General features: G+C 35.2%; 1 protein-coding gene across 2 annotated transcripts; it reads left to right on the forward strand.

Annotated features, from left to right (window-relative positions):
• Positions 1-4,860: 4,860 nt before the first annotated feature.
• LOC120091163 (chloride channel protein CLC-f) lies at positions 4,861-25,531 on the forward strand. Of its 2 annotated transcripts, XR_005485670.1 has the most exons (10): positions 4,861-5,690; positions 6,525-6,930; positions 7,063-7,257; positions 21,816-22,270; positions 22,390-22,494; positions 23,364-23,597; positions 23,699-23,905; positions 24,349-24,569; positions 24,836-25,080; positions 25,176-25,531. XR_005485670.1 is itself a non-coding variant. In XM_039049053.1 (9 exons), exons 1-9 carry the CDS (start codon positions 5,229-5,231, stop codon positions 24,915-24,917), a joined length of 2,367 nt encoding a protein of 788 aa, XP_038904981.1. In that variant the 5' UTR covers positions 4,861-5,228; the 3' UTR covers positions 24,918-25,531. The 2 variants fall into 2 exon arrangements, 1 of the variants encoding a protein (XP_038904981.1); XM_039049053.1 differs by having other exon boundaries at positions 24,836-25,531.
• The last annotated feature ends 96 nt before the right edge of the window (positions 25,532-25,627 follow it).

Consider the following 25,627-nt stretch of genomic DNA (forward strand, 5'->3'; position numbering starts at 1 on the left):
TCAAATTGAAATTGAAATTGAGATTGCTTTTAAAGTTTCTAAATTGTAATGATTCAAAATTCATTTAAATCAAATTTGAATTTTATTTAGAGACTTCAAATTAAAATATATTTAAAATATATTAGAAATTGAATTTGAACTAACATCGAAATTCAATTGACAAATTTGAATTAAGATTAAAAATTATTTATGAAAACATAAAATTAAAGTTGATATTAGAATGTTCATTTTTTAGAAACTTCAAATTGAAACATAATTAAAAAAATTCATTAAAACAAAATGGAGGGCTTGACACATATTGATATTGGAGTTTTGTTTGTAAACTCCAAATTGAAATTAAAATGATCATTGGAAAACTTGTATTGAAAGTTGAAACTAATTAAAAATTTCAAAATTAAAAGTTGAATTCAGTTTTAATTAAAAATTATGAATTAAAGATCAAATTAAAATTTGTTTGTAAAACTCAATTAAAACTAAATCGAAACTCCACCTAAAATTTGTAATAAAAACCAATTGGAAATTTTTGTTTAGAACTTATTTGAAAGTTCAAAAATTCAAATAAAGTTTTATGAAAATTTTCAAATTGAATTGAAAACAAGATTTTGGAGAATAAATGAATTAATGAAAAAAACAAAAGTAATAAATAGAGAATAAATAAATAAGAAAATAGACAAATTAATAAAGAAATTAAGTGGGACCCACCACTTACCTTTACCAATTCCACCACCTTTTTCTTCAACCTCACAACTTCTTCTTCCACCATGGAAGTTGCAATAGGTGTTAAGCTTCTACCATTTTCTTTTGTTTTTGATTGCCTCTCTCTCTCACAATTTGTCTCTTTGGTTCCTTCCCCATTTCCTCGTGTATGTGTTTGTTCCTTTTATAAGCCATTAGTAAAGCTTAAATTAGCTTAGGTTGTTGAAAATATGGAGAGTAGAAAATGGGGAGAGAGTTGAGAGAAATGGAGAAGGGTTTAAAGAAGAACAAAGGAGGGGAATGAGGAAGGCTAAAATTAATTATTATTATTTTTTTTACTTTTTAATACATTTTTATCTTTGAATTAATAATAATAATAAAATCTTTTGATGAAAAAAAAAACAATTAAAGGAAAATTTTTTTTCTTTTAACTTTTAATTTTCTCTTTAAAAAAACATTAACAAAACAAAACAATAACAATAATAATAAAATAAAACAATTTAAATTGAGTCGGACCAAATATGGTGTCTACAAAATTCACATAAGTCTGAATGAATTAAATTAGAGGCTCATATATCCTAAATGCAAATTTATGCAAAGTCTTAGTTATTTTAGTCTGACTACAATTAATATCCGCATTTATCGAAGTCTTTTATTGATAACTTAGGAAATGTTTTCAACCTACTCGTGTTACTAATTATCTGTTTATTGACATGAAAAAGCCTAGAATGCCAAATATTAAAAGAACACAACAAATAAACAAACGACTTAGTTTTATTCATGTCACGACATTCCATTAGTTGCATACCCCTTTTTCACGAAGACATTAATTTTTTGTAAGAGTATATAAGTCGGATCTATGGTCTAAGTAAAGCCAGCCTTGTTGAAAAATAGTTCGAGACCAAATTCTTCTTTATCTCTGGAGTGTGCAAAACTTCCTTCAGAGTGACGGTCTTCCCAGAGGTAAACTTCAGCTCCACCTTGCCAACTCCAGCAACTTTGTTAAGTGTTGAACCCCTAACAATATATTTTTATCCTAAAACTAAGGTCATGATAGACATGGTGTATAGCGCTAGTGTCTATCCACTAAAGAGCCACCGGTCACATTTACTTTTGTGATCATGGCTACTAATGCCTCTTCTGTCAAGTTTGCCTGCTCAACAGGACGACGCCTGTTCCTACAGTTCCTGGTCATATGTCCAAGTTTGTTGCAAGTTTGTTCCTACAGTTATTGTACCACTTCTCATGAGGGGGGTTTTTGCTTCTTTTGGTTGCTAGATCCCCGATTCTTACCTTTCCACTTAGTTTCCTTTGACTTTGGTTCAAGTTTTATCACAGTAGAGGCAGACCTTCCTTTGTACGATGTTTACCTCCTCCCTCTGGTCTTGCTTACGGGCTTCCTCCTCAATCCTTAGACATGTTATTAGACTTTCCAAGGAGAGAATTTCTTGATCTTTTGCCTTATGATATTTTTAAAATCCTTCCATATAGGGGGTAACTTGTCTATAATAACAACTTGAAATTGCTCATTAAGGGACATACCTTCATTTATTATCTCATGAGCTATCTTCTACAATTCATAGGATTGGACCTCCACAAATTTTTTGTCTATCATTTGGAACTTTAGGTAACGGCTTACTGCATATTTTTTTTAACCGGGTATCGTATATTTTTTTTTTATAGGGCGTCTCAAACTTCTTTTGCTGTCTTTATTATATTGTAATAATCATAAAGATCATCAGTTAAAACATTTAAGATAAAGTTTATGCAAAGAAAATCATTTTCTTCCCAAACAATTGCATCTTTGATTTGTTAAATAACTGTCTTTTTCGTGGTGCAAAAGTCAACAACCTTCTTGATAGTGAGGAAGAACGACATCTTCTGCTTCCAACGTCTAAAGTGCGCCCCTTCAAATCGGAAAGGATAGTTGAGATCGGAGGGCATGAAGTCATTTTGTGTTGACAGGACTATAAATCGCGGTAGATGGAACACGTCTTAAAATTGTCAAAAAAAATTCCCAACGAACAGAAGAAGACAATAAACGAACGACACAGAAGATAGTCGTTAGAAGTAGATACTACAAAGAGAACAAACTGTGAAAGGTTGAGTCGTGGTTCTCACTCTCTTTAAGATGTTTTGTGGCTTTACCCTTTGTGCAAGCAGTTCGGAATAAGGCCACGCCATCCTTAAGATAAAATAGCCCAGAAAATTCTGTGTTGATTGGAACTGCACCAGAACCAATCAAAATTCTAATACCCTTGTAGATTGATAATGCTCGAAAAAACGCGAAGGGAACGAGGAGAAGAAGAGCAGAAGAATTTCTGATTTTTTTGTATCTTCCTTCTCAAGCATTGAAGGCAATTTGTAGGCCTTGAAAGTGCATTTCAGAAGGGGTAACGTGTGAATGCACGCATGATGTGAAAACGGCCGAAAGATTGTGTAAAAAATGGGTGACCATCTCTAAATTGTAAAAGACTACGTATTTTTTTAATAAAAAATATATAAAATAAAAATTATTATTTTTAATAAAAAATAATTCCACACCCATCCGAATGGCAGTGGCACACATGTAGAATGACCATCATAGCCATGTTTGGCTATCTCTTCACTCTTCTAAAACATGGGTATCCCTTGGGGCTCAAACCCAAAACTATAGGTGGGGGTATATAAAGGGACTTCCCCTTGTTGAATTAAGTAGTATGGGATTCTCATTTTCACAAAAATCCATAAAAGATCTAATTTTCATTTAAATAAAAATTCTCACCAACATTGGTTATAACAATAATAATAATGGTAGTCGTAACAATAACTATAACGGTAATGGTAACAATAATATGTAATTCTCATGTGCAATCGGATTGAGTACTTTTTATTCATCATTCAGATTGCATTATTTCATTACAGATTTAGATGTGGGACTCAAATGCATAACACAAGTAAACAATATTAAAAGTAATCAAATGAGGTCCACTTTTTTTTTTCTCATTAAACTATTATGTTTTCAATGGGATAAACGTGGACTAAATATTTTTGAGCAAGTGAATGACTCATTTAATTTAACATAAACATCTAATTAGCCAAACCAAAATTATCACATTAAATGTGATAAATTGAAACCAATGATATATGCGTTTAAAATGATTTGAAATGTTATCAAATGAAAACTCTTAAGTTGAAGAATTATTTGAAGAATAGCTTAACCTTGGCCCTCTTAAGTTGCCTTATACATAGGTTGTTTAGTTTCTAATTATTTGTCTGAATCCCTTTTTCAAGCAAAGATCTGTTTGAATCGACATGACAAAATATATTTTTTTAGAATCATTTTTATTTAAAATCTTTTGATAAAAGCGGTTTAAAATATACTTAGAAAGTGTATTAAAAAATATTTTTCAATGATTACTAAATACTTCAATTTTTTTCCAACATAACTTATTTTCAAATTTAATCACTTGAAAAGTTAAACCAAACATACCATAATTCGACTGTTCTAATTTCTATGTTGTGAGGCAAGTTCGTTAAATAAAAAAAAAAAAGTTTTATTGTTACACACTCTTTAGAGAAAATGACCTCTCATTATGAATTATCATTTAAGAGAACTATGGTGTAGTTGAGTTGAGCTAATTGATGAAATCAATCAAATTTTGTGTAAATGACTATAATAGTTGCCATAACCTAATTCACGTTGAATGGACTTTCATAACTTTAGTCGATGAGAATGCTAAATTAATTGTCTTTTAAAAACATATCAATCTGAATATAACTTGACTAATCAAGACATATACACATTAAATTCTTCCACATCCACATATTGAATTACAATAAAATCGCATATTCAAACCCATCATCGTGTCAATTAATTAAGATTAAGAAGAAAAGCACCAACCTTTGAGACATTAAATATTCCATGGTCTTTCTCGATTAAGGCTTTCTTAGAGAGCTTTTAATTTCCACCTGCTTCTTATTAATCTTCTAATAAACATTTTTCCAGCCACATAAAAGTTTGATCATAAAAGTTTAATCAACAATTCAACATACTTGAACTTCGAGGTGTACTTTAATTAAAAGGGAAAAAAAAGACGATTATAGGAGTAACGTGTAGCATAGCTAAGGCTGTTATGTATTGATGAATTGACCCACAAAAACATTCATATAATATATCTCACATTTTGAACGTGTAAATTATACATTGGATCGAACTTTCGATCAATAAACACATAGCAATCGAAATCCAGAAGAAACTTGGAAATTAGTGCCCCCAGAATTTGTACGAATTTGAATCCATCCCACAGCATCTAATACGGAACGTGAAGCGGCGTTGTTCCCTGTTTAACTTTATGCGTCACTTCCTTCCGCCGGGTTCCTTCCCGGCTTCAACAGAGCTCGTCGGAATTTGAATTCTGAAATTTTCCATTTGAAATTCGATTCCAATCATTACCCAATTCACCATTTTCGTTGATTTTGCCTTTTTGATTTCTGGGTCGGTGATAACTAACAAGAGGGTCACCGTCCTCGAACTTGGGGAGTAATTGGGTATGGCGGAAGGGGAATTTTCCGATCAGAATCGCCTTCTTAGATCTATGGAAGATCATAATGAGGAAGATCTTGATTTAGAATCACAAGATGGAAATGGAGTTCATCCATTGAGAAATAACAGTGGAAAACGAGGTGGGTTTCTGGATCTGCTTCATCATCTCAATCGAGGGAGCAGCTTCTCTGGTCGTCGTTTAAGTTATAAGCGTCTTGATATTGATAATCATAACGTTAATTTCAACCCTTCTTCTGTTAATATTGTTGGTAGAAGTCGTACGGCTTCTTCTTCTTCTTCTGATCGTCACAACAATTTCAATTCGCATTCTCTTCATGCCCCAACTGCAATCGATGGCGAAATTGACGACAATGTTGATGATACTGCCCCTCCTGAATGGGCTTTGTTGCTTATTGCATGTCTCCTTGGCCTCGCCACCGGTCTTTGTGTTGCAGCTTTTAACATTGGGGTTAGGTTCTCAGTTCTGTTCTTAAATTGGCAGTATCTGTATATTTTTCTTTACTAGCACCATTTGCCTGCGCCTTAATGTTCTGGTTGGTGTCTGCAATGATAGTGAAGCCTTTTCCTTTCACGTCTTCATTTTTTTCTGATGTTTTCATTACTACTGACTTGATTGTTATATGCTTATCTATTTAACTATTCAAATTTGCACCTGTTTTTTGTTTGTTTGATTGGTGAAGATGTTCACAAGTTTAGGATGAAGCCTTTAGCTGCAGAAGCCCATTTTGGCTCAGCCAAATTCCAAATGTTCTTAGTCACCAACTGTTACAATGCTTCTAATGTTAATAACGATAGCGATGAAATGATTAGCCGTTAGTGACTTTGTCTGCCATATTGTCTTGAAAAAAAAGATAAAAGTTATATTTTTCGTGAAAGTGAGCTTAGCTTAACGGTAATTAGCATGACTATCTTCCCTAGAGATTGAAGGTTCAATCTCGTCCCGCAATTGTTGTACTGTATTAGCCGTTAATTGCAAAGACAAGTCTTCTAGTAGCAGCATTCTTGAATCAGTTTTAATGACTGCATCGACTTGATGCTAAATTTTGTAACTCGCCTTTATGTAATTATGGTTTAAATGGTCGTTTGGCCTCTTGGATGACCTTTTTGTAACCCCCATGGCTTGTGTTGGATTTCCTCCATTTTTATAGAACTAATTATTTTATTTTGTTGTAATCTTCATTCTTTCAATGAAAATATGTTTCCTATTATAGAAAAGCACGGTTAAGCACTTAGATAGCAAGAGGAATTATGTGAATTTGCTGACGCTATGGTTCTCAAGTAGGTACATGTTATCCATGAGTGGGCCTGGGCTGGCACTCCAAATGAGGGTGCTGCTTGGCTTCGCTTACAGAGAATCGCTGATACTTGGCATCGCATTCTCTTGATACCGGTAACCGGAGGTGTTATAGTGGGTATGATGCATGGTTTGCTTGAGATACTCAGCCAAATAAAACAGTCAAGTGCTTCCCAAGGGCAAGGATTTGATTTACTTTCTGGAGTCTTTCCTACAGTTAAAGCCATACAGGCAGCCATCACTTTAGGTACTGGTTGTTCATTGGGTCCTGAAGGACCTAGTGTAGATATTGGGAAATCTTGTGCCAATGGGTTCTATCTTATGATGGAAAACAACAGTGAAAAGATAAAAATAGCATTTGTTGCAGCTGGTGCAGCAGCTGGAATTGCTTCAGGTATTAGATTTCCTCCTACCAATTATTCGTCAATATGGCTTAATCTTTGCATACGCTATAACTTGACCTTTCCTCTTGGTAGAGCCATCTACTTGTTCAGTAGCTAATTTGTTTCATCTCCTTTTCTTTTAGGCTTCAATGCAGCTGTTGCTGGTAGCTTCTTTGCAATAGAAACTGTATTAAGGCCACTGCGTGCAGAAAATTCACCTCCTTTTACGACTGCAATGATCATATTGGCATCTGTTATTTCATCTACAGTCTCAACTGTTTTACTTGGAACACAGTCTGCTTTTACAGTACCTGCATATGATTTGAAATCTGCTGCCGGTATTTTTGTCACCCTCACCCTCCGTTTTGGTCATTTCAGTTATCCAACACCATCTCATGTTTAGTAGGCATTTTTTTTGGTGCATGATAGTATCTATGTATGTCACATTCTATATTTTTATTAATTATTTTTTTACTTTTAAATTTAGTGAGGAACATAACAAAATTCATTAATCTTGAGAAGAGACAGAAGAGGTACTAAATAAAGGAAGGTAAATAAGATATCTGCCCATTAAAACATTAATATCATGGGTTTCTTAAAAATAGCCAAAAATCCATAATCAAATTTAATATATATATATATATAGAGAGAGAGAGAGATTAGAAAATTCTCTATATAAGGCATTCCAAGTGAATGAAGTATGCTTTACTGTCTCTAAAAGAATACAGTGAGTCCTAGATTAATTATGGAAGGTTGTATTTTCCCTCTCAATTCAACTAGCTAAAGTATGATCAGCCCAAGCCTGATGGAAGTACAACTAACATTGGAAAACGGTGCAGATCAAATCTTGTTCAGTTAGTTCTCTGTAGCCTCTTAACAATTTTTTTTTCCTCTTTTTTCTTTGGCCCCAAAGTCCATCTCCAAGATGATGGATATAATAATTCGATGTTTGTTGATTATTTCCTTTATTGTGAAATTTTATATTGTATTTATTGTATTATATTTGCTGTATTTTGTTCTTTCCTTATTTGTAATTATTTTATTCTTTCCTTATTTGTAATTGGGTATTTCTTCTATTTAAGAAACCCTTTCCTCCTAAGATTAATAAGAGAAAAAATAATGGTTTTTAGCATGGTATCAGATCAACAAAATTTTTGAAACCCTACCCCCAAAAAAAAAACCCTATTTTTTTCCTTTTTGAAACCCTAGAAAAAATCTAACCTTCTGTCGGCCACCTGAAGCTCCACCGCCGGATGTCCGCTGTTTCTACTGCCGACCGGTTGCCGCTGTCCGACAGCTATAATTTTCCTAGTTACTGGTTCGTTTAAGCCTCTATATTTTTTTTTTTCCAGATCTACTGGTTTTGTATTTTGGGTTTCCTTTTTTCAATGATATGTCGGACACTAAGGTACCCATCATTCGAGTTTGCGAAAATCATGGCCATTCAACTGGTCCCACTGTCCAAATAACTACCATTTTACTCAATGGGGATAATTTTCTTCGTTGGTCCCAAAATGTCCATATGTATATTCGTGGAGAAGGGAAGATTGGTTACATCACAGGAGAAAAAACCATTCCTAGTCTAGATGACCCTTCATTCGCCGGATGGGACGCTGAAAACTCCATGATTATGACTTGGCTTGTCAATTCCATGGTTGAAGACATTGGTTGTAACTACATGTGTTACTCTACTGCCAAGCAATTATGGGATAGTGTAACTCAGATGTATTCTGATTTGGGCAACCAGTCACAAGTATTTGAGTTGAACTTAAAATTAGGTGATATACGACAAGGAACTAACTCTGTTACACAATACTTTCATTCATTAAAAAGGATTTGGCAAGACCTTGACCTCTTTGATACGTATGAGTGGAAGTCTACAGAGGACCAAAAGCACTATAGGAAAACTGTTGAAGATGGTCGTATTTAGAAATTCCTTGTTGACCTCAATGTTGATTCGATGAAGTTAGAGGTAGAATACTTGGAAAAACTACTCTTCCAACTATTAATGATGTTTTTTCTGAAGTTCGTAGGGAAGAAAGTCACATGAATGCTATGATTTACAAAAAACTTATTGACTCAGTTGAATGCTCTGCGTTGGTGACTGAAAATACTGCAATGAAGGCTTCTAATCAATCCAATAAGCCACATGAAAAGCCTCGTGTCTGGTGTGACCATTGCAATAAACCTCGACATACACGTGAAACTTGTTGGAAACTTCATAGAAAACCTGTGAATTGGAAAAGTTCTAAGCAACATGCCTCTAATGCTAATGTTGTTGACTCCAGCCCGTTTAATAAAGAGCAAATTGATCAAATTTTGAAGCTGCTACAGATCAATTCATCATCTGATAATCCTAGTATTTCCTTGGCACAATTAGGTACTTGTCCTCAAGCTCTCTCTTGCCTCAATTCATCTCCATGGATTATAGACTCTGGAGCTTCTGATCATATGACTAGTTCCTCTTGTTTATTTGAATCATATTCTTCTGTGTATTGCAATGAAAAAATTCGCATTGCCGATGGCAGCTTCACCTCTATTGCAGGAAAAGGAACTATTCCTTTGACTACAAAACTTATACGACGTCCTATCCTTCATGTTCCAAAATTAGCTTGTAACTTGTCTGTTAGTAAACTCTCTAAGGATGCTAACTGTCGTGTTATTTTTTGTGAAACTCATTGTATCTTTCAGGATCAGGAGTTGGGGGGGACGATTGGACGTGCTAGGATGATTGATGGTCTCTATTACTTTGATGAAGTTTCTGCTAGTCATAAAAAAGTTCAAGGCTTGAGTAGTGTTTGTTCTCCTTCTGTTAAAGAAATTATCATGCTTTGGCATCGTAGATTAGGGCATCCAAATTTCTTTTATTTAAAGTATTTGTTTCCCGATTTATTTAAAGGATTTGATTGTTCAGTTTTTCAATGTGAAAGTTGCATTTTTGCCAAACATCATCGATGCACCTATTTGCCTAAACCGTACAAGGCTTCATCACCTTTTTCTTTAATTCATACTGATGTTTAGGGTCCGTCTAAAGTCTTAACTCATAGTAGTTACCGTTGGTTTGTTACCTTTATAGATGACCACACTAATTTAACTTGGCTTTATTTGTTAACAAAAAAGTCAGAGGTAAAAGAGGTTTTTGTTCGGTTTTACAATATGATAGAGACTTAATTTCAAACTAAAATTCGAATTCTTCACTCTGATAACGACACTGAATATTTCAATGAACAATTAACCAATTTTTTGCAAGAAAAGGCCATTTTTCATCAAGCTACGTGTCGTGACATGCCTCAGCAGAATGGCATTGTTAAGCGAAAGAATAGACACTTACTTGAAGTTGCTCGTGCCCTTATGTTCTCTATGAATGTTCTAAAATATTGTGGGGTGATACTGTTCTTATAGCTGCATATCTGATCAATCGAATGTCGTCTAAGGTTTTGAATTTTAAAACTCCTCTTAATCACTTCAATAAGTTTTTTCCTAATAACCAGCTGTCTTCTGATTTGCCAATTAAATTATTTGGGTGTACTGCTTATGTCCATACTTCTCCTCTTTCTCGAACTAAGCTTGATCCTCGAGCCACTAAATGCATTTTTGTAGGCTATATTTCTCATAAGAAAGCTTACAAATGTTTTGATCCTTTGACACACAAGTATTTTGAGAGTATGGATGTGTCTTTTTTGGAAAATCAACCTTTTGTTGGCCCAAATTTTCTTGAGGGGGAGATATCTAACCTTCAAGATAATTTTTGGGATACTTTATCTCTCTCAAACATCAGTGGTCCTGCAATTATGAGCTCTAGTCCTTCGATACCAAGTATGGAGAGTTCTTCTTCAGGGGGAGAAACACTACAAAACGACAAGTCGAAATCTTGAACTTCAGATTTATACTAGAAGAAACTTGACTCAAAGAGTCCGAGATCAGACAATTGACTTATCACAAGACCAATCAAATACTCCGACGAATGATCCTGAAGATCTAGGTTTTAGACACTCTACTCCTATTTCTCCTAGTTCTTCATCTCCTTCTAATCTTTAACCTGACGTCTCTGATCTTGATATTCCAATTGCCCATAGGAAAGGTACTCGTAAATGCACCAAATATCCCATTGAAAACTATCTTTCTTATCATAGATTGTCTGACTGTCATAAAGCCTTCACATCCAAAATAACCAACCTATTTGTTCCAAGGAATATATAGGAAGCCCTAAATGATTTGAATTGGAAATTAGCAGTGATGGAAGAGTTCAATGCACTGAAACAAAATTGCACATGGGACATAGTCGAACTACCAAAAGATAAGAAGACGGTGGGATGCAAATAGGTGTTCACTATAAAATGTAAAGCTGATAGTAGTATTGAAAGGTACAAGGCCAGATTGGTTGCCAAGGGGTTCACTCAGACTTATGACATTGATTATCAAGAAACATTTTCTCCAGTAGCTAAAATTAATTCTATTAGAATCTTGTTATCTGTGGTAGTTAATTTTGATTGGCCTCTTTATCAACTTGATGTGAAGAATACCTTTCTCAATGGGGATCTTGAAGAAGAGGTTTTTATGGACTTGCTACCTGGTTTTGAGGTGGATCTCGGAATTAACAAATTGTGCAAGTTAAAGAAATCATTATATGGGTTTAAACAATCTCCCATAGCATGGTTTGAATGGTTTGGAAAGGCAGTCACAAGTTATGGGTTTAAACAATCTCCCATAGCATGGTTTGAATGGTTTGGAAAGGCAGTCACAAGTTATGGATTCAGTCAAAGTCAAGCTGATCATACTATGTTCTATAAACATATTGGAAGTGGTAAGTTGGTCGTTTTGATAGTGTATGTTGATGATATCATTCTTACAGGTAATGATGAGACAGGACTGAATATCTTGAAGAAAAACCTTGCTAATGATTTTCAAATCAAGGACTTGGGAACCTTAAAGTATTTCCTAGGAATGGAGTTTGCTAGATCTAAAAATGACATTCTTGTCAACCAGAGGAAGTATATTCTTGACCTATTGAATGAGACAGGTTTACTTGGTTGCAAGATAGCAAAAACTCCTATTGAGCAAAATTTAAAATTGGTTGCTGCAATTGAAAAAGAAGTAAAAGAAAAGGAAAAGTACTAGAGGCTTGTAGGGAGACTTATATACCTCTCTCACACACGTCCTGACATTGCTTTCGCAGTTAGTGTAGTAAGTCAGTTCATGCATACTCCTAGGTCAGTTCACTTTGAAGCAGTTTATAGAATTTTGAGATATTTGAAAGGTACTCCAGGAAAAGATATATTATTCACAAAGCATGACCACCTAAACATTGAGGTTTACACTGATGCTGATTGGGTAGGAAACACGACTGATAGAAGATCTACTTCAGGGTATTGCTCTTTTGTTGGAGGAAATCTGGTTACTTGGCGAAGTAAAAAACAAAGTGTGGTTGCAAGAAGTAGTGCTAAGCAGAATTTAGGGCATTAGCCCATGGTATTTGTGAGGGTATATGGATAAGAAGACTACTGGAAGAATTGAATTTCTCTCGGACAATACCCATACGCATCTATTGTGATAACAAATCTCCATTGCCCACAATCCAATCCTTCATGATAGGACCAAACATATTGAAGTTGATAAACACTTCATAAAGGAAAAGATTGATGCAGGAATAATATGCATTCCCTTTCTCCCGACAGCAGAGCAAATTGTAGATGTGTTAACCAAAGGTCTTCCAAAGTGGCAATTCAACTAGTTGATTGACAAGTTGGCTATGAATGATATCTTCAAACTAGCTTGAGGGGGAGTGTTGATTATTTCCTTTATTGTGAAATTTTATATTGTACTTATTGTATTATATTTGCTGTATTTTATTCTTTCCTTATTTGTAATGGGTATTTCTTCTATTTAAGAAATCCTTTCCTCCTAAGATTAATAAGAGAAAAAATAATGGTTTTTAGCAATATTTCTTATGGGAGGGTGCTTGCTCTTATGAAAGTTACCATCAAATTAATGGTCTTGGCATTGGAAGAACTAAAGAGATGATAGGGACTCTTTGCTGGAAATGTTTGAGGAAATTTTATGACTTATTATGAGGGCTAAAAGATCTTGGAAGGAAGTTATTTTCAGCTAACAAGAAATTTCAATGTTTGTCGAAAATAACTCACGTTTTCTTGGTGGCCATCCAAAAGGACATCTCGATCTTGGAAGCTTGTGGCCATGGAAATGATTGCTGAGATTTTTTCTTGTCCAAGCGATACCTCATGAACTATGAGCTAGATGATTGATTTTGTGCACCTTGTAATCTCACCAGACAACTTCCTGATTCTACAACATGTGGTTGCCAAAGAAATTTGTAAATGAAGGAAAAAAATATTTTCACCAGCCAAACGCATGAAGAAAAACCAGAGCAGAGGAATTGTCAAAAGTAGCATCCTTAGGCACCACAAGAGCTCACCGACTGAACTCAAAGGATCCCCTTCCTTCTATTTTCTTTTCTCATGAAAGTCTGCCATTTGAGAGAAGCTAAGAGCAAGCTCAAAACTTGATTGCAGACTTGCATGATATAAATAAATGCCCTTGAGTTTTGCATTTCGCTTGCACATGCATGATGCGCCAATTTGATGAGATGGCCGTGTTAGTAGATCTTCTCTGAATAAAGTCACGTGTTTATGACAGTGTGGTTACACTCCCAAAGGAAGAACTTGATATTCTCAGGACATTTATGCAGATCTTGCTGTAAGTGTTTCTAGGCATCTTGACTGTGGGGGAGTTTCTTGAACATAGATCTTACAGAAAAGCTTTTTTGACTTTATTTGTTTGTCATCCAAAGAGGCTGGGAGGATCAGGAGAGCTTGTGGGAGAGGGCAATCCATTATAAGTATTTTTTCCCCATTTAATAACATTCGGAATTTGCTATCCCATGATTGTGTAGTTGATAAACATGGATCATTGACCATTGCTGCCATAATGGAGTATATGTCGCCTTCCCGTCATGCCAAAAAATGATCATTGACTGTGGGGTTTGTTTGCAAAAGGATCTACCCTTGATGAGGTCAACGAGCTTCAAAATAGTTGTCCATGAAGCCTTAAAGTAGTGGGGTTTGTTTATTAGCCAAGAATTTGCATCTGACTTCCCTATTTAGCATCAAAGAATTTTCTCAAATGAGATTTTTTTTTCTTCACATGCTTCTAAAAGATTTAGATAGAAGTGCTTGGTTCTTAATTCTAATGTTGCTAATGCTGTGTCCCCCACTTAAAAGTGGGAGTGCGACAACATGTTGCCAATTAACCAAGTGCGCTTTTTATAGCTTTTCCGGGGGTATGCTATTTTATGGGTTCTTTGGGGGAGCGGAATAATAGGGTGTTTAGAAGGATGGAGGGAGATCCTAGTGATGTTTAGTCCACTGTTAGATTTTATGTTTCCTTTTGGGTTCAATTTAGGAGACCTTTTATAATTATTTTTCTATCGGCACTATTTTGTATAGATGGAGCCTTTTTCTTTAGCGGGATTCTCTTCTTTTGTGGGCTTTGGTTTTTTGGATGTGATGTAGCCTAAAGGAAATAAAAGGAGAATTCTCTCCAAGAATCAAGATTGTGGATCTTTTATTAGAATGAATAATGTGTTTGATACAAGAGGGAAATGTTCTATTTATAGAGTTTTATTACAAGTGGGGTAAAAAGGGAATTAACCTAGAATATTATCTAATTATCCAATTAACCCCTATTCTTCTTACATTAGGTATGTCCTTGTATTCTTTCATTTTTTCTCTATGAAAGTTGTTTTAGGACCCATCCATTAGAAAATTTTGTAACTATTCTCTGTGAAAGTTGTTTTTGGATGTCCTCTCTTTTTAGCACTCATCCATAAGAAAATTTTGAAGATAGGATGACTGGCCACAATTGGAATTGAGAATAAAAACTGTAGTATTTGTTGCAAGTTAGAAAAAATAAACTTGGATGATGCTCAATCTACAACCTTTGGATATTTAAGATTAATTCCATTCGGGAAGCACGTTTTCAAAATTTTCAATTATAGGGAGCCAAAACGACATGGAGTGGTGTTTACCCATTTGAGGAAGTCTCGCATAGGATGATGGCCATGATCTCACCCCTACAGCCAAAAACATGAGCAATGTTTTTGATGGAATTGGTCTTTAAGTTAATACCCAAAATTTATGATTTACCAAACTTTTTATTGATGCTTGGTTAAGTTTACATATATATATATATATACACACACATATACATACTATATATATATATATGTATTATATTGGAAAGATTCTAGATGAAACCATAGCCTGAAAAAAGCCAACCTCTTGTATACAAATTGTTAACCATTTACACAATGAGAGACATTCTTTGAACCGAAGCTAGATATTAGTCCATACCTAACATTGGGGAGATTGATCTACCAAGGCAATCAATCAACAATCAGTATAAGGAGAGGAGATAGGGGTCCATCTGTCCAAGGCCTCTAGAAGTCAAGATTTTGCCTTTTGGTTTATCATTAATGATGATATGAAAAGCATTGGCTCTGGGATACAAGCGTATATCAATGTCCTCCATTTAATGCTGAATCCTTTGGCTTCAAGAATTATGTTAAGAAAGTTTTAATCCACTTTGCCAAAAGTTTGACATCATTAGGATTGAGTTTGATGGCAACCTTTCTCTTTTCCAAGGTTTCAAATTTCAATCATCTATAATTTTGTTAGCAAATGGCAATTAATGATGCATTGAGGATCTATCACTCTTTTACAAAGTTGATCGTTACTCTATGACAATATGAGGTAGCACGACTTTAAGTCTTATGGATTGGACTCTAGCCCAAATCTTATATGCACTTGGAGGAGGTATAGTCATGGGTTGTTTTGGCGTCTTTTTTCTTTGGTATGAGGGATATTAATTTTTCATGAAGGTTAGAATTATGGTATGATGGTATCATTTTTCAAAGGAATCTTGAAACATTGCCAAAGTGAGCATAGGTCAACTAGCATTATGTACCCTTGACTAAAAAGTCTGAGATTCGAATTCTCCCACCCAATATTGAACTCAAAAAAAAAAAAAAAAAATCTTGGCACTTTGCCAACACTTGAAAAAGGCTGTTTGGGTGTAGTGATAAACTGCTTTGACGTCTTTTTCTTTGGTACAGAACTTATTCATCGAGGTTGGCATTATTGGTAACTTTCTTTAAAAGATTGTGGAACGTAGACTTGATGTTGATGATGTTTTGATATTCTTTTGAAAAACTATGCTATAAACCAATCTGAATGTGGTGATTTGTTAGAGGCCATGACCTCCCTAAGCTCTTTAGGTTTGAGAATTCCTTTTCCATCAGAGAGCTTTGTTAATGAGAAATGGCTCTCCATGGGAGATTTAGAAAGATGATGCTTTCATTGATTTTTCTGGAGAAAAGTTGCTAGTGCAAGAATACAGTCAATCCCAGTCCTAGACTTTATAAATTTTGTGTCAATATTCTTGTCAAATGGTACTCCCAGTAAGATTTCTGTAATGGTTCCTAACCTTTTCTTGTAATGGGGTTTGAGTACTATAATGGTCGAAAATCTTCCCCATTTTATTTTAGACTTCCAACTTTTAGAATTTCAAATTGGTTCTTAAACTTTATGAATAAGGAAGAAACCTCATGGTAATAGTAATGATATGTTTCTATAAAAAGAAATAATAATAGTAACGGTTCATATAAATCACCTCATGGTAAATGCCTCACTAACAATCCTCTCATACAAGGAAAAAAGAAAAGAATAAAAAATTAGTTGTCTTGCTCTTATTGGTGACGCAAGGTACAAGGGGTTACCCAAAGAAATTTATTTATCCCCATTTTGGTTATTTTAACTTTTAAAATCTCAATCTTAGTAGGACTTCAGATATAGTTATTGAAAGCATTAACCTTGAACTTTTTTAAAAAAAAAGTATAGTAAACATAAACTATTTCATTGATTGGTGAAATAGATTACAAAAGTAAGTTCTATCTATGGAATAGTTACAAAAAAATACCTCCATTATGAAGCAGAGGGCAAATAAGCTATAATTAAAAGAGGAGGAGAAAGATGGGGGGCATGTAGAATTTAATGGGGTTTGAGTACTATAATGGTTGAAAATCTTTTCCATTTTATTTTAGACTTCCAACTTTTAGAATTTCAAATTGGTCCTTAAACTTTATGGATAAGGAAGAAACCTCATGAAAGAAATAGTAATAGTAATGATATGTTTCTATAAAAAGAAATAATAATAGTAACGGTTCATATAAATCACCTCATGATAAATGCCTCACTAACAATCCTCTAATACAAGGAAAAAAGAAAAGAATAAAAAATTAGTTGTCTTGCTCTTTTTGGTGACACAAGGTACTAGGGGTACCCCAAAGAAATTTATTTATCCCCATTTTGGTTATTTTAACTTTTAAAATCTCAACCTTAGTAGGACTTAAGATATAGTTTGAAAGCATTGACCTTGAACTTTTTTTTTAAAAAAAGTATAGTAAACATAAACTATTTCATTGATTGGTGAAATAGATTACAAAAGCAAGTTCTATCTATGGAATAGTTACAAAAAAATACCTCCATTATGAAGCAGAGGGCAAATAAGCTGTAATTAAAAGAGGAGGAGAAAGATGACTCTAGATAAGCTGTTACCTTGGCCTTCCTTGGGGGTAACCCGAGGGCCTTGGCTTTTTGGAACCCCATTTCTAAGAAAATTCGTAAAAGGTTAGCCTCTTGGAAGAAAGGTTTCTTTTCCAAGGCTAGTAGACTAACTTTGATTAGATCGGTGCTAAGTGGCATTCTCGTTTACTACTTTTTCCTCTTTCGGGCCCAGTTCGGTTTGCAAAAGCCTGGAAAAGTATATGAGACTTTCTTTGGGACGGGGTGGAGGAAGGGAAGGGTTCTCATCTAGTTAGTTGGGAGGTCATTGAGCATTTTGTGAACTAGGGTGAGTTGGAGATTGGTAATTTAAGGCTTCGAGACACGGCTTTGTTTAAATGCCTTTGGCGTTTTGCTCTTGAGCCTGAATCCTTGTGGCATAGGATCATTGTGAGTAAGCATGACACTAATCCCTTTGAGTGGGTGGCAAAGGGGCTCAAAGGCACATATCGAAATCCTTGAAAAGATATTTCTTCTGAGCTTCTCTCATTTGATCCGTTGCATTGTGGGGCACGGTAAGGATACATACTTTTGAGAGGATTAGTGGGTGGGGGATAGCCCCCTCTGTTCTGTGTTTCCTCATCTTTATCATTTGTCTTCCTTTAAAGATCATTTGATCTCTAACTTTTAGGTTTGACCAGATAGCTCTGTGTCCTTTTCTTTCGGGTTCCATCGTCATTTATCCAATAGGGATATGACTGAGGTTGCTTCTCTCCTTCTTTGTTGGAAGAGTGCAATTTTAGGGAGGGGAGAAGGGATGGTCGGGGCTGGAGTCCTAATCCTATGGAGGATTGTTCTCGTAAGTCTTCTTTTAGGTTGTTGTTAGATCCCTTTCCTATTATTGAGTCGGTTTACGATGTGGTTTGGAGGATTGAGATGCCAAAGAAAGTCGAGTTCTTTACCTTGCAAGTTTTACTAGGTTAGGTGAACGCTTTGGATAGGCTTGTTAGGAAGATGGCCTCGTTAATTGGTCTTTTTTGCTACATTCTTTGTCGGAAGGCGGAGAAAGACTTAGATCACCTTCTTTGGAACTGTCAGTTTGCGAGGTCTATGTGGATTTGCTTCTTGTAGGAGTTTGAGGTTCAGATTGTTGGTCAGAGGGATGTTCGCACGATGATTGGGGAGTTTCTCCTGCATTTGCCTTTCTGAGAGAAAGGCCTTTTTTTTTGTTTGCTAGGGTGTGTGCTTTATTGTGGGATGTTTGGGGGAGAGAGGAACAATAGAGTTTTCTGAGGTTTGGAAAAGGATCCTAGTGAGGTTTGATCCTTAGTGAGGTTACATGTTACATATTTCACTTTGAGCTTCGGTTTCAAAGGTTTTTTGTAATTATTCCCTACATAATAATTTATTTAGTTGGAAACCCTTTGATGTATACTTCGAATTTTGGAGAATTCTTGGAGTAGAAATATTATTCATTAATTGTTCATACATGAGGGGAAAGACTCCTATTTATAGAGTTTTAAAACAAGTGGAGGTAAAAAAGAAATTAATCTAGAATATTACCCAATTAACCTCATTCTTCTTACATCATTCTACCCCTTCAAAACGAAAACTCGTCTTCAAGTTTTAAAAAGAAAAGAAATTGAAACAATCAAGAAATAAAATAAACTTATTCAACGGAGTATGGTCAAACCAGCCTCCTACATCTTGAACAAAAACATTGTGAAAAAAAGTCCAAAACATTAAATGTTTCATCAAGTTCATCAAGACTCCAAATATTGTAGCTGTTCGAGTACCCGTTGACCAAGCTAGTATTTTTAAGCAAAGAAAAAAGCTCATTCCTTGGTGAATCAATAGCCTTCACCGATTGTATAGAAAGGAAGTTCTTCCAATAGAAGTCATATCCACCAAAGTTCCTCTTAGCTTCTTTCCATTTCCCCAGGCACGGATAATAGCGAGGTGGTCAATTTTCATTCTATTGGCTATCTTTCTTACTTCAAAAGTCAAATTCTCAATTGATTATTTCATAACAGCCATTGAAGTTTGCATTGCAATCGTCCTATCCAATAAACCACTTATAGAGATTTCCAAATTGCGAAGTCCTCGATCCACGGTTTGAGGAGATGTGGAGAAGGATGCTTCTACATCACGAGTTTGGAGGTCGGGAAGCTTGTTGGTGTTCTTGATTACCATTAGGCCCTTTCACGAAGGCACTCTGACACCAATTTGATGTGGACTACGAATCTTGGAGAATTCTTAAAATAGAAATATTATTCATTAGTTGTTCATACATGAGGAGAAAGACTTCTATTTATAGAATTTTAATACAAGTGGGGTAAAAAGGAAATTAACCTAGAATATTACCCAATTAACCTCATTCTTCTTACATCAATTTGATGTAGACTATGAATCTTGGAGAATTCTTGGAGTAGAAATATTATTTATTAGTTGTTCATACATGAGGGAAAGGACTCCTATTTATAGAGTTTTAATACAAGTGGGGGTAAAAAGAAAATTAACTTAGAATATTACCCAATTAACCTCATTCTTCTTACATCACCCTTCCTTTAGAGAAGGTGCTTTTGTGTACTTGTTTTTTGGATGCCCTTGTATTCTTTCATTTTTTTTTTCAATGAAAGTTGTTGTTTTCATTATTTTTTTTTTAAAAAAAAATGTAGAAGCAATAAATGTATGATCAATCTGTGTTCTAATGAACTTTTGAAAGCTTAAAGTCTAAAATAGTGGCTAGAAATCTAGGGACTAAATCAAAATTCTTGAGTTTAAAGATGTAACACCCAAGCCTTCATAGGATTCCTTGTATGGAGGGAAGAACTCAAAATTCAAGCCTTGGAAGGGAAAAGTTCGACTAAGTACCTAAACTTTTTTACTCTCTACTATCCAAACTATGCTATGAGAATAAGAGTTGGATTCATAGCATAGGAGAAATTGGAGAATTTTGGCTCAGTTCAACTCATAGTGTAGTTGAGGAAGTAGGTCATAGCATAGGTAAAGTCATAACATAGTTGATAGTGTAGTTAACCAAGTCATAGCATAGCTAGTTGGATGCATAGTAGGTGCATCCTAAGGGTGATTGTGGATAATTTTGGATGCATGGGGGATGTTGGAAACTATGTTATGAGAAACAAGAGATTATGCTATGAGTATAAGGAGCTATGCTGTGAACATTAGGGGCTATGTTATGAGGATCTATGCTGTGAGCTTGAAGAGCCATGATTTGAGGTTAGGGACAAGGTGAAAGCACAGGGAAGATTGGGTTAAGTGTTGAGTGAACTTTGTGTTGAACTATGCACCACCAAGAGAAGAAAGTAGGGATGGACGCATAGAGTGAGCTTAGTGGGCACATAAGATATTCAAGGGAGAGAGTTGGGCTAAGTGTTGGACAACATAGGACACTACAAGTGGAAAAAAACCCTAAAGAGGAGAAGTGGGCGCATAGATGGCCATGTGGATACATACTTAGAGATGAAGAGAGGTAAAGAGGACACACTGGGAATCGTCCTATAGACGGAGAAAACCCTGTTTTACATTTTTTTCCTCCTACATACGGAAAAAAGTATGGTGATCGCAAATTTGATCATGCAAGAATTGTATAATAATATGAATTGATTAGGCTAATTTGAGCATATGACTCAATTGGTTTAGGCACAAACACTCAACCAAGAGGTCAAAGGTTTTAATTATCCCACCTCTAAATGTTGTTGTACTGCAAAATATAATATGAATTGATTAGAAGGAAAAATAATAATAATATTTTATGAAGCCGTTGGCTTGGGTATATTAGATTTCCCATGCCACTAGTGACTAGACCCATTCCCTTTATTTATTTATATATTTAATTTTTTTATCTTCTGCCCTAAATGTAGAATCTTGTCCCTATAAAAGAAGAAAAGTTTGTTTATATCATCTGTATTCGTTGAACAATGTTTTGGTGACTGACACTCTGGCTCACCACCCCAACTTTGAGTTCTGTTGTTGATTGTATGAAAGGGAAACTATCCTTTCTTTGTTGGCTGAGTTTTAGGGTTCTTCTTGGAGAAGGGACTTTCGTTTATGATGCCCTAGCCCTTCAAAGATATAGACATGTGGAAATGCCCACACAAATACCAAAATTGATCTGCATGAAATCTGATTTTCCCACATAAAGATCGCCAATTTAAAAATAAAAAGCACACGAATACCCTGTGTTTCATTTTAGAATTGATGGCACAATTTAATTGTGACAAAGCATATAAATTGATTAATAACAGACAAGCTTATTGGTTTTGACTCATTACTGATTACCTCGTGTTTCATTGTAGAACTTCCATTGTACTTGATATTGGGAATGCTATGTGGCGCTGTGAGTGTAGCAGTGACACGTTTAGTTGCTTGGTTTGGTAAATCATTTGAGTTCATCAAGGAAAGGTTCGGCCTTCCTCCTGTTGTCTGTCCTGCTTTAGGTGGTTTGGGAGCTGGAATAATAGCTCTCAAGTACCCAGGAATCCTATATTGGGGTTTCACAAATGTTGAAGAAATCCTACATACTGGGAATCGTCCTTCAGCTCCAGGGATTTGGTTATTAACTCAAATAGCAGCTGCAAAAGTTCTGGCTACAGCTCTGTGCAAGGGTTCTGGGCTCGTAGGTGGCCTTTATGCACCTAGTCTAATGATTGGTGCTGCTGTTGGTGCTGTATTTGGGGGCTCAGCTGTTGAAATCATTAATATTGCAATTCCTGGAAATGCGGCTGTTGCACAGCCACAAGCATATGCACTGGTAACTTCCTTCCCCCTTCTTTTTTGGGTTAAAAGTAAATGATGCGTTCGTTGATTCTTTTGGTGGTTACTTCCTACATTACTTTGTTCTATTCTTTATAATCTGATGCTTTTATACAGGTTGGAATGGCTGCTACGCTGGCCTCAGTCTGTTCTGTACCTTTAACATCCGTTCTACTTCTGTTTGAGCTGACAAAGGATTATAGGATACTTCTTCCTCTCATGGCAAGTATTCTGTGATATCTTTAGTACATTCTTCTACAGATGCCTTTTCTTTTTTTCTTTTTTTTTTATTATTTTTTTTTTTAAAAAAAAAAAGCTTCTGTGAAAAATAACCATGTCTAGTTGAGAAACTGGATACCAATTTTCCTTGGGTAAATCTATTTATGCTCGCCCAAAAATCTCATTCCCCTATGAACTTGGTGCAACCACGTATCAATTTAAAAATCTAACAATATTTTTAATCCACCTCCAAGGGTTACCAAATTAACTTCATATAATACTCCCTGGCCCGTTTGTGGAAATCAAAGGCATTCATAGAATCTTGGGTTAGAGTCTCTCTGGAATTAAAGGAGATTCTCTAGTATTTTGCCCATAATGCTTTTGATAACAACATTTATGGTAATCAAGGATGTAATAATATGGATAGTGGGTGTAGTTAGTATTAAATTCATTTACATTATCCTTTTGAATTATTATCTTAGAAGTTTCATTTTTGGATATTTGTTTATGAAATGTTTATTTCTGAACCTCTCGCTCGGTTTATCATTTTCTAATCCAATATTGAGAGTTCATTTACCAAAATAATGATAAAAATTAAAAAATTAAATCACAGCGTCAATTTTAGTCTTTTAGCAGTTGCATTAATAGGTGAGGAGTCCTTACCTTACTACAACAGTTCAAACGTAGGGAGGATACCAATCTAAAAAAATAGTGCAGGATTGCCAGTTGCAATTTAGAAACTCTTTTGATATCTTATTATTCCAACACAGTTCGATTGTATTGTCTCGGTTATTCCTATTACTAGGCATATTGTGAGGCATATACTTCTCAAAGCCTGATTCTTATTTTCCTTAGTTCTGACATTTGCGCAGGGGGCCGTAGGCTTAGCCATATGGGTACCTTCAGTTACAAAACAGACCAAGGAAATCGAATCATCTGATAAGCGGGGTCTTGCCAGAGGTTATACTTCTCTTTCACCATCTGAACATAAAGATGGGGCACGTTGGAGATATGATAATGGTGACAATGACTTGGAGCTCTCTGAGGTAGTAAATCCATCTGGCCATGAATCTAGTTATAAAGATAATTTGCTCGAAGACCTAAAGGTACTTGTTTCTCCATTTCTGAAACCCTGTCTCCTTACCTGCTTCTCTCTCTTCAACTTGTTATTTATCCTAACTTTTATTCTTGATTTTCTGCCTTCCAGGTTTCTCAAGCGATGTCAAAGAACTGTCTGAAGGTTTCATTGTCTATTTATCTGAAAGATGCTCTAAAATATATGAAAGATAACCAGCAGAACTGTGCATTAGTGGTTGACGATGATGATTTCCTTGAGGGGATCTTGACACATGGTGACATTAAACGATATCTCTTCAAGAAGTATGGTGATGCTTTCATGAGTGATTCACTGAGCGTACGTATCAGCTATGCCTGGCAATTTTTGTTCCATGCTTTATTTTTTCTTCTTCTGTTTTCTTCTAAGGCCCAGTTGGTTCAAATCCTGTTTGCATATTTTACGAAATTAGATTAATAAAAATCAATTAGTGTGAAATCTGATGTCTAGGGATGGTGGTCATAAGTTCTAGAAGTTTTCTTGTGAGATGTCCATGAGTTGGTAGATGCCTCAAAATCTTGTCTCCAGAAGAACTCCATATCAAATCCAAAACATTTTCCTATGCATGCATCCTTTTATGATCTGTACATTGACCGATGATCTTGTGTTGATTCACGTAGTGTTTTGTTCTATCTACAAAAGCAGAAGATTTTCCATAAAAAATTTGTTCTCAATATAATTGTTTTTCCGTTTCATTTGTACTCTTGAATACAAATAACAAAGATCCCCCGAATTCTTTGCAGGTGGATACCTGTCTCGTGTCCTCTATTTATACTCGAGGGATCAGTTATCGTGGGCGAGAACGGGGGATCTTAACATGTTATCCTGACACTACTCTGGCAACTGCCAAGGAACTTATGGAGGCTAAGGGTATAAAGCAGTTGCCCGTTGTTAAGCGTGGTAAAGAAAGGAAAAGAAGAATTGTAGCTGTTCTTCACTATGATTCAATTTTTAGCTGTCTCAGGTTGTTAATAATTCTTAAATTTTTGTGTTTTATTAAAAAATTATCGTTTACCTGTACATTAATTGGTACTTACTGGATTTATATTCTTAAAAGGCTCAGGCCTCCTGAAATACCAGGCTGGGTTTATCCCGGGAAAAGAAATGTAACCAATAAGAAAATCTTTCAAATTTTTTGGATATTACAAGAAATAAAACAAAGTCGTTTCTTGAGATTAATGGTTATGCATCTGGATTTTTCTTGTAAAAGGCATTTTTGTTTCTGTGCAGAGAGGTCATCAATCAAAGGGAAACAGTATATCCTAGTGGAAAAGAGATAGTTGCCCAAGAGACTGTTGCAGATGGTCATTAAGGAGCTGTGGAACATATTCAGAGCTCAAGTTTTCCAGCATTCAGTATTAAAGTACAAACTGAATGATGAACTGCAATGATCTTGTTTATTCAGAATTATTCCCGCTGATGACAGAATAGTTGCAACCATCTGGTTGGTCTTCAGAGAAGAGAGAAATTATATGGTGAGTAAAGTTGATATGTAATAATTTTCCAAGTGATTTAGCCAGTTGTATTTTACACAAAGTCAACTATCCAACATCTGTAACATAATACACAGATTAATTCAGAAGCAGAGATGAACATTGAGAGAAAAACATGAAAAACATGTTGGCCTTTGATGGTGTACTGAGAATTCAGGCTGTGAGGGATCCATATGGTTTATTAGGGTATATATGGTCCATACCCGTTGAAAGGATTCAGCCTCCTTACAATTTAGGTTTTATTGTAGCCAATCAATTTTCACTATTTTTTGCACTGGAATGTGTACTCCTGATCTGTAAGTGTAAATGGTCGGGTATAGTGGATTCATTTCAATGAATTAGCTCATTCCCACTTCTCATGATTTGTTTGTATTGTTTGCTTGGAGAATTTAGTCGAGCAATGTATTCTTCCCCACCCTTTTCATATTGAAAATACCACTTGGTTCCGTCTTTGAAAAAAAAAAAGCATAAAGAAGTCATAGCACCCGTTGAGATAATATTGAGGATCAATCTACCACAATCTGAGTAC

This window comes from Benincasa hispida, chromosome 11 (assembly GCF_009727055.1).
Source record: "Benincasa hispida cultivar B227 chromosome 11, ASM972705v1, whole genome shotgun sequence".
Classification (NCBI taxonomy): Eukaryota; Viridiplantae; Streptophyta; class Magnoliopsida; order Cucurbitales; family Cucurbitaceae; genus Benincasa; species Benincasa hispida.

Coding starts and splice junctions, on each gene's coding strand:
- LOC120091163 (XM_039049053.1), top strand. CDS start 5,229: ATGGCGGAAGGGGAATTTTCCGATCAGAATCGCCTTCTTAGATCTATG. Junction 7,258..21,815: donor TGATTTGAAATCTGCTGCCG/GTATTTTTGTCA, acceptor GTTTCATTGTAG/AACTTCCATTGTACTTGATA. Junction 22,495..23,363: donor GGATACTTCTTCCTCTCATG/GCAAGTATTCTG, acceptor ACATTTGCGCAG/GGGGCCGTAGGCTTAGCCAT.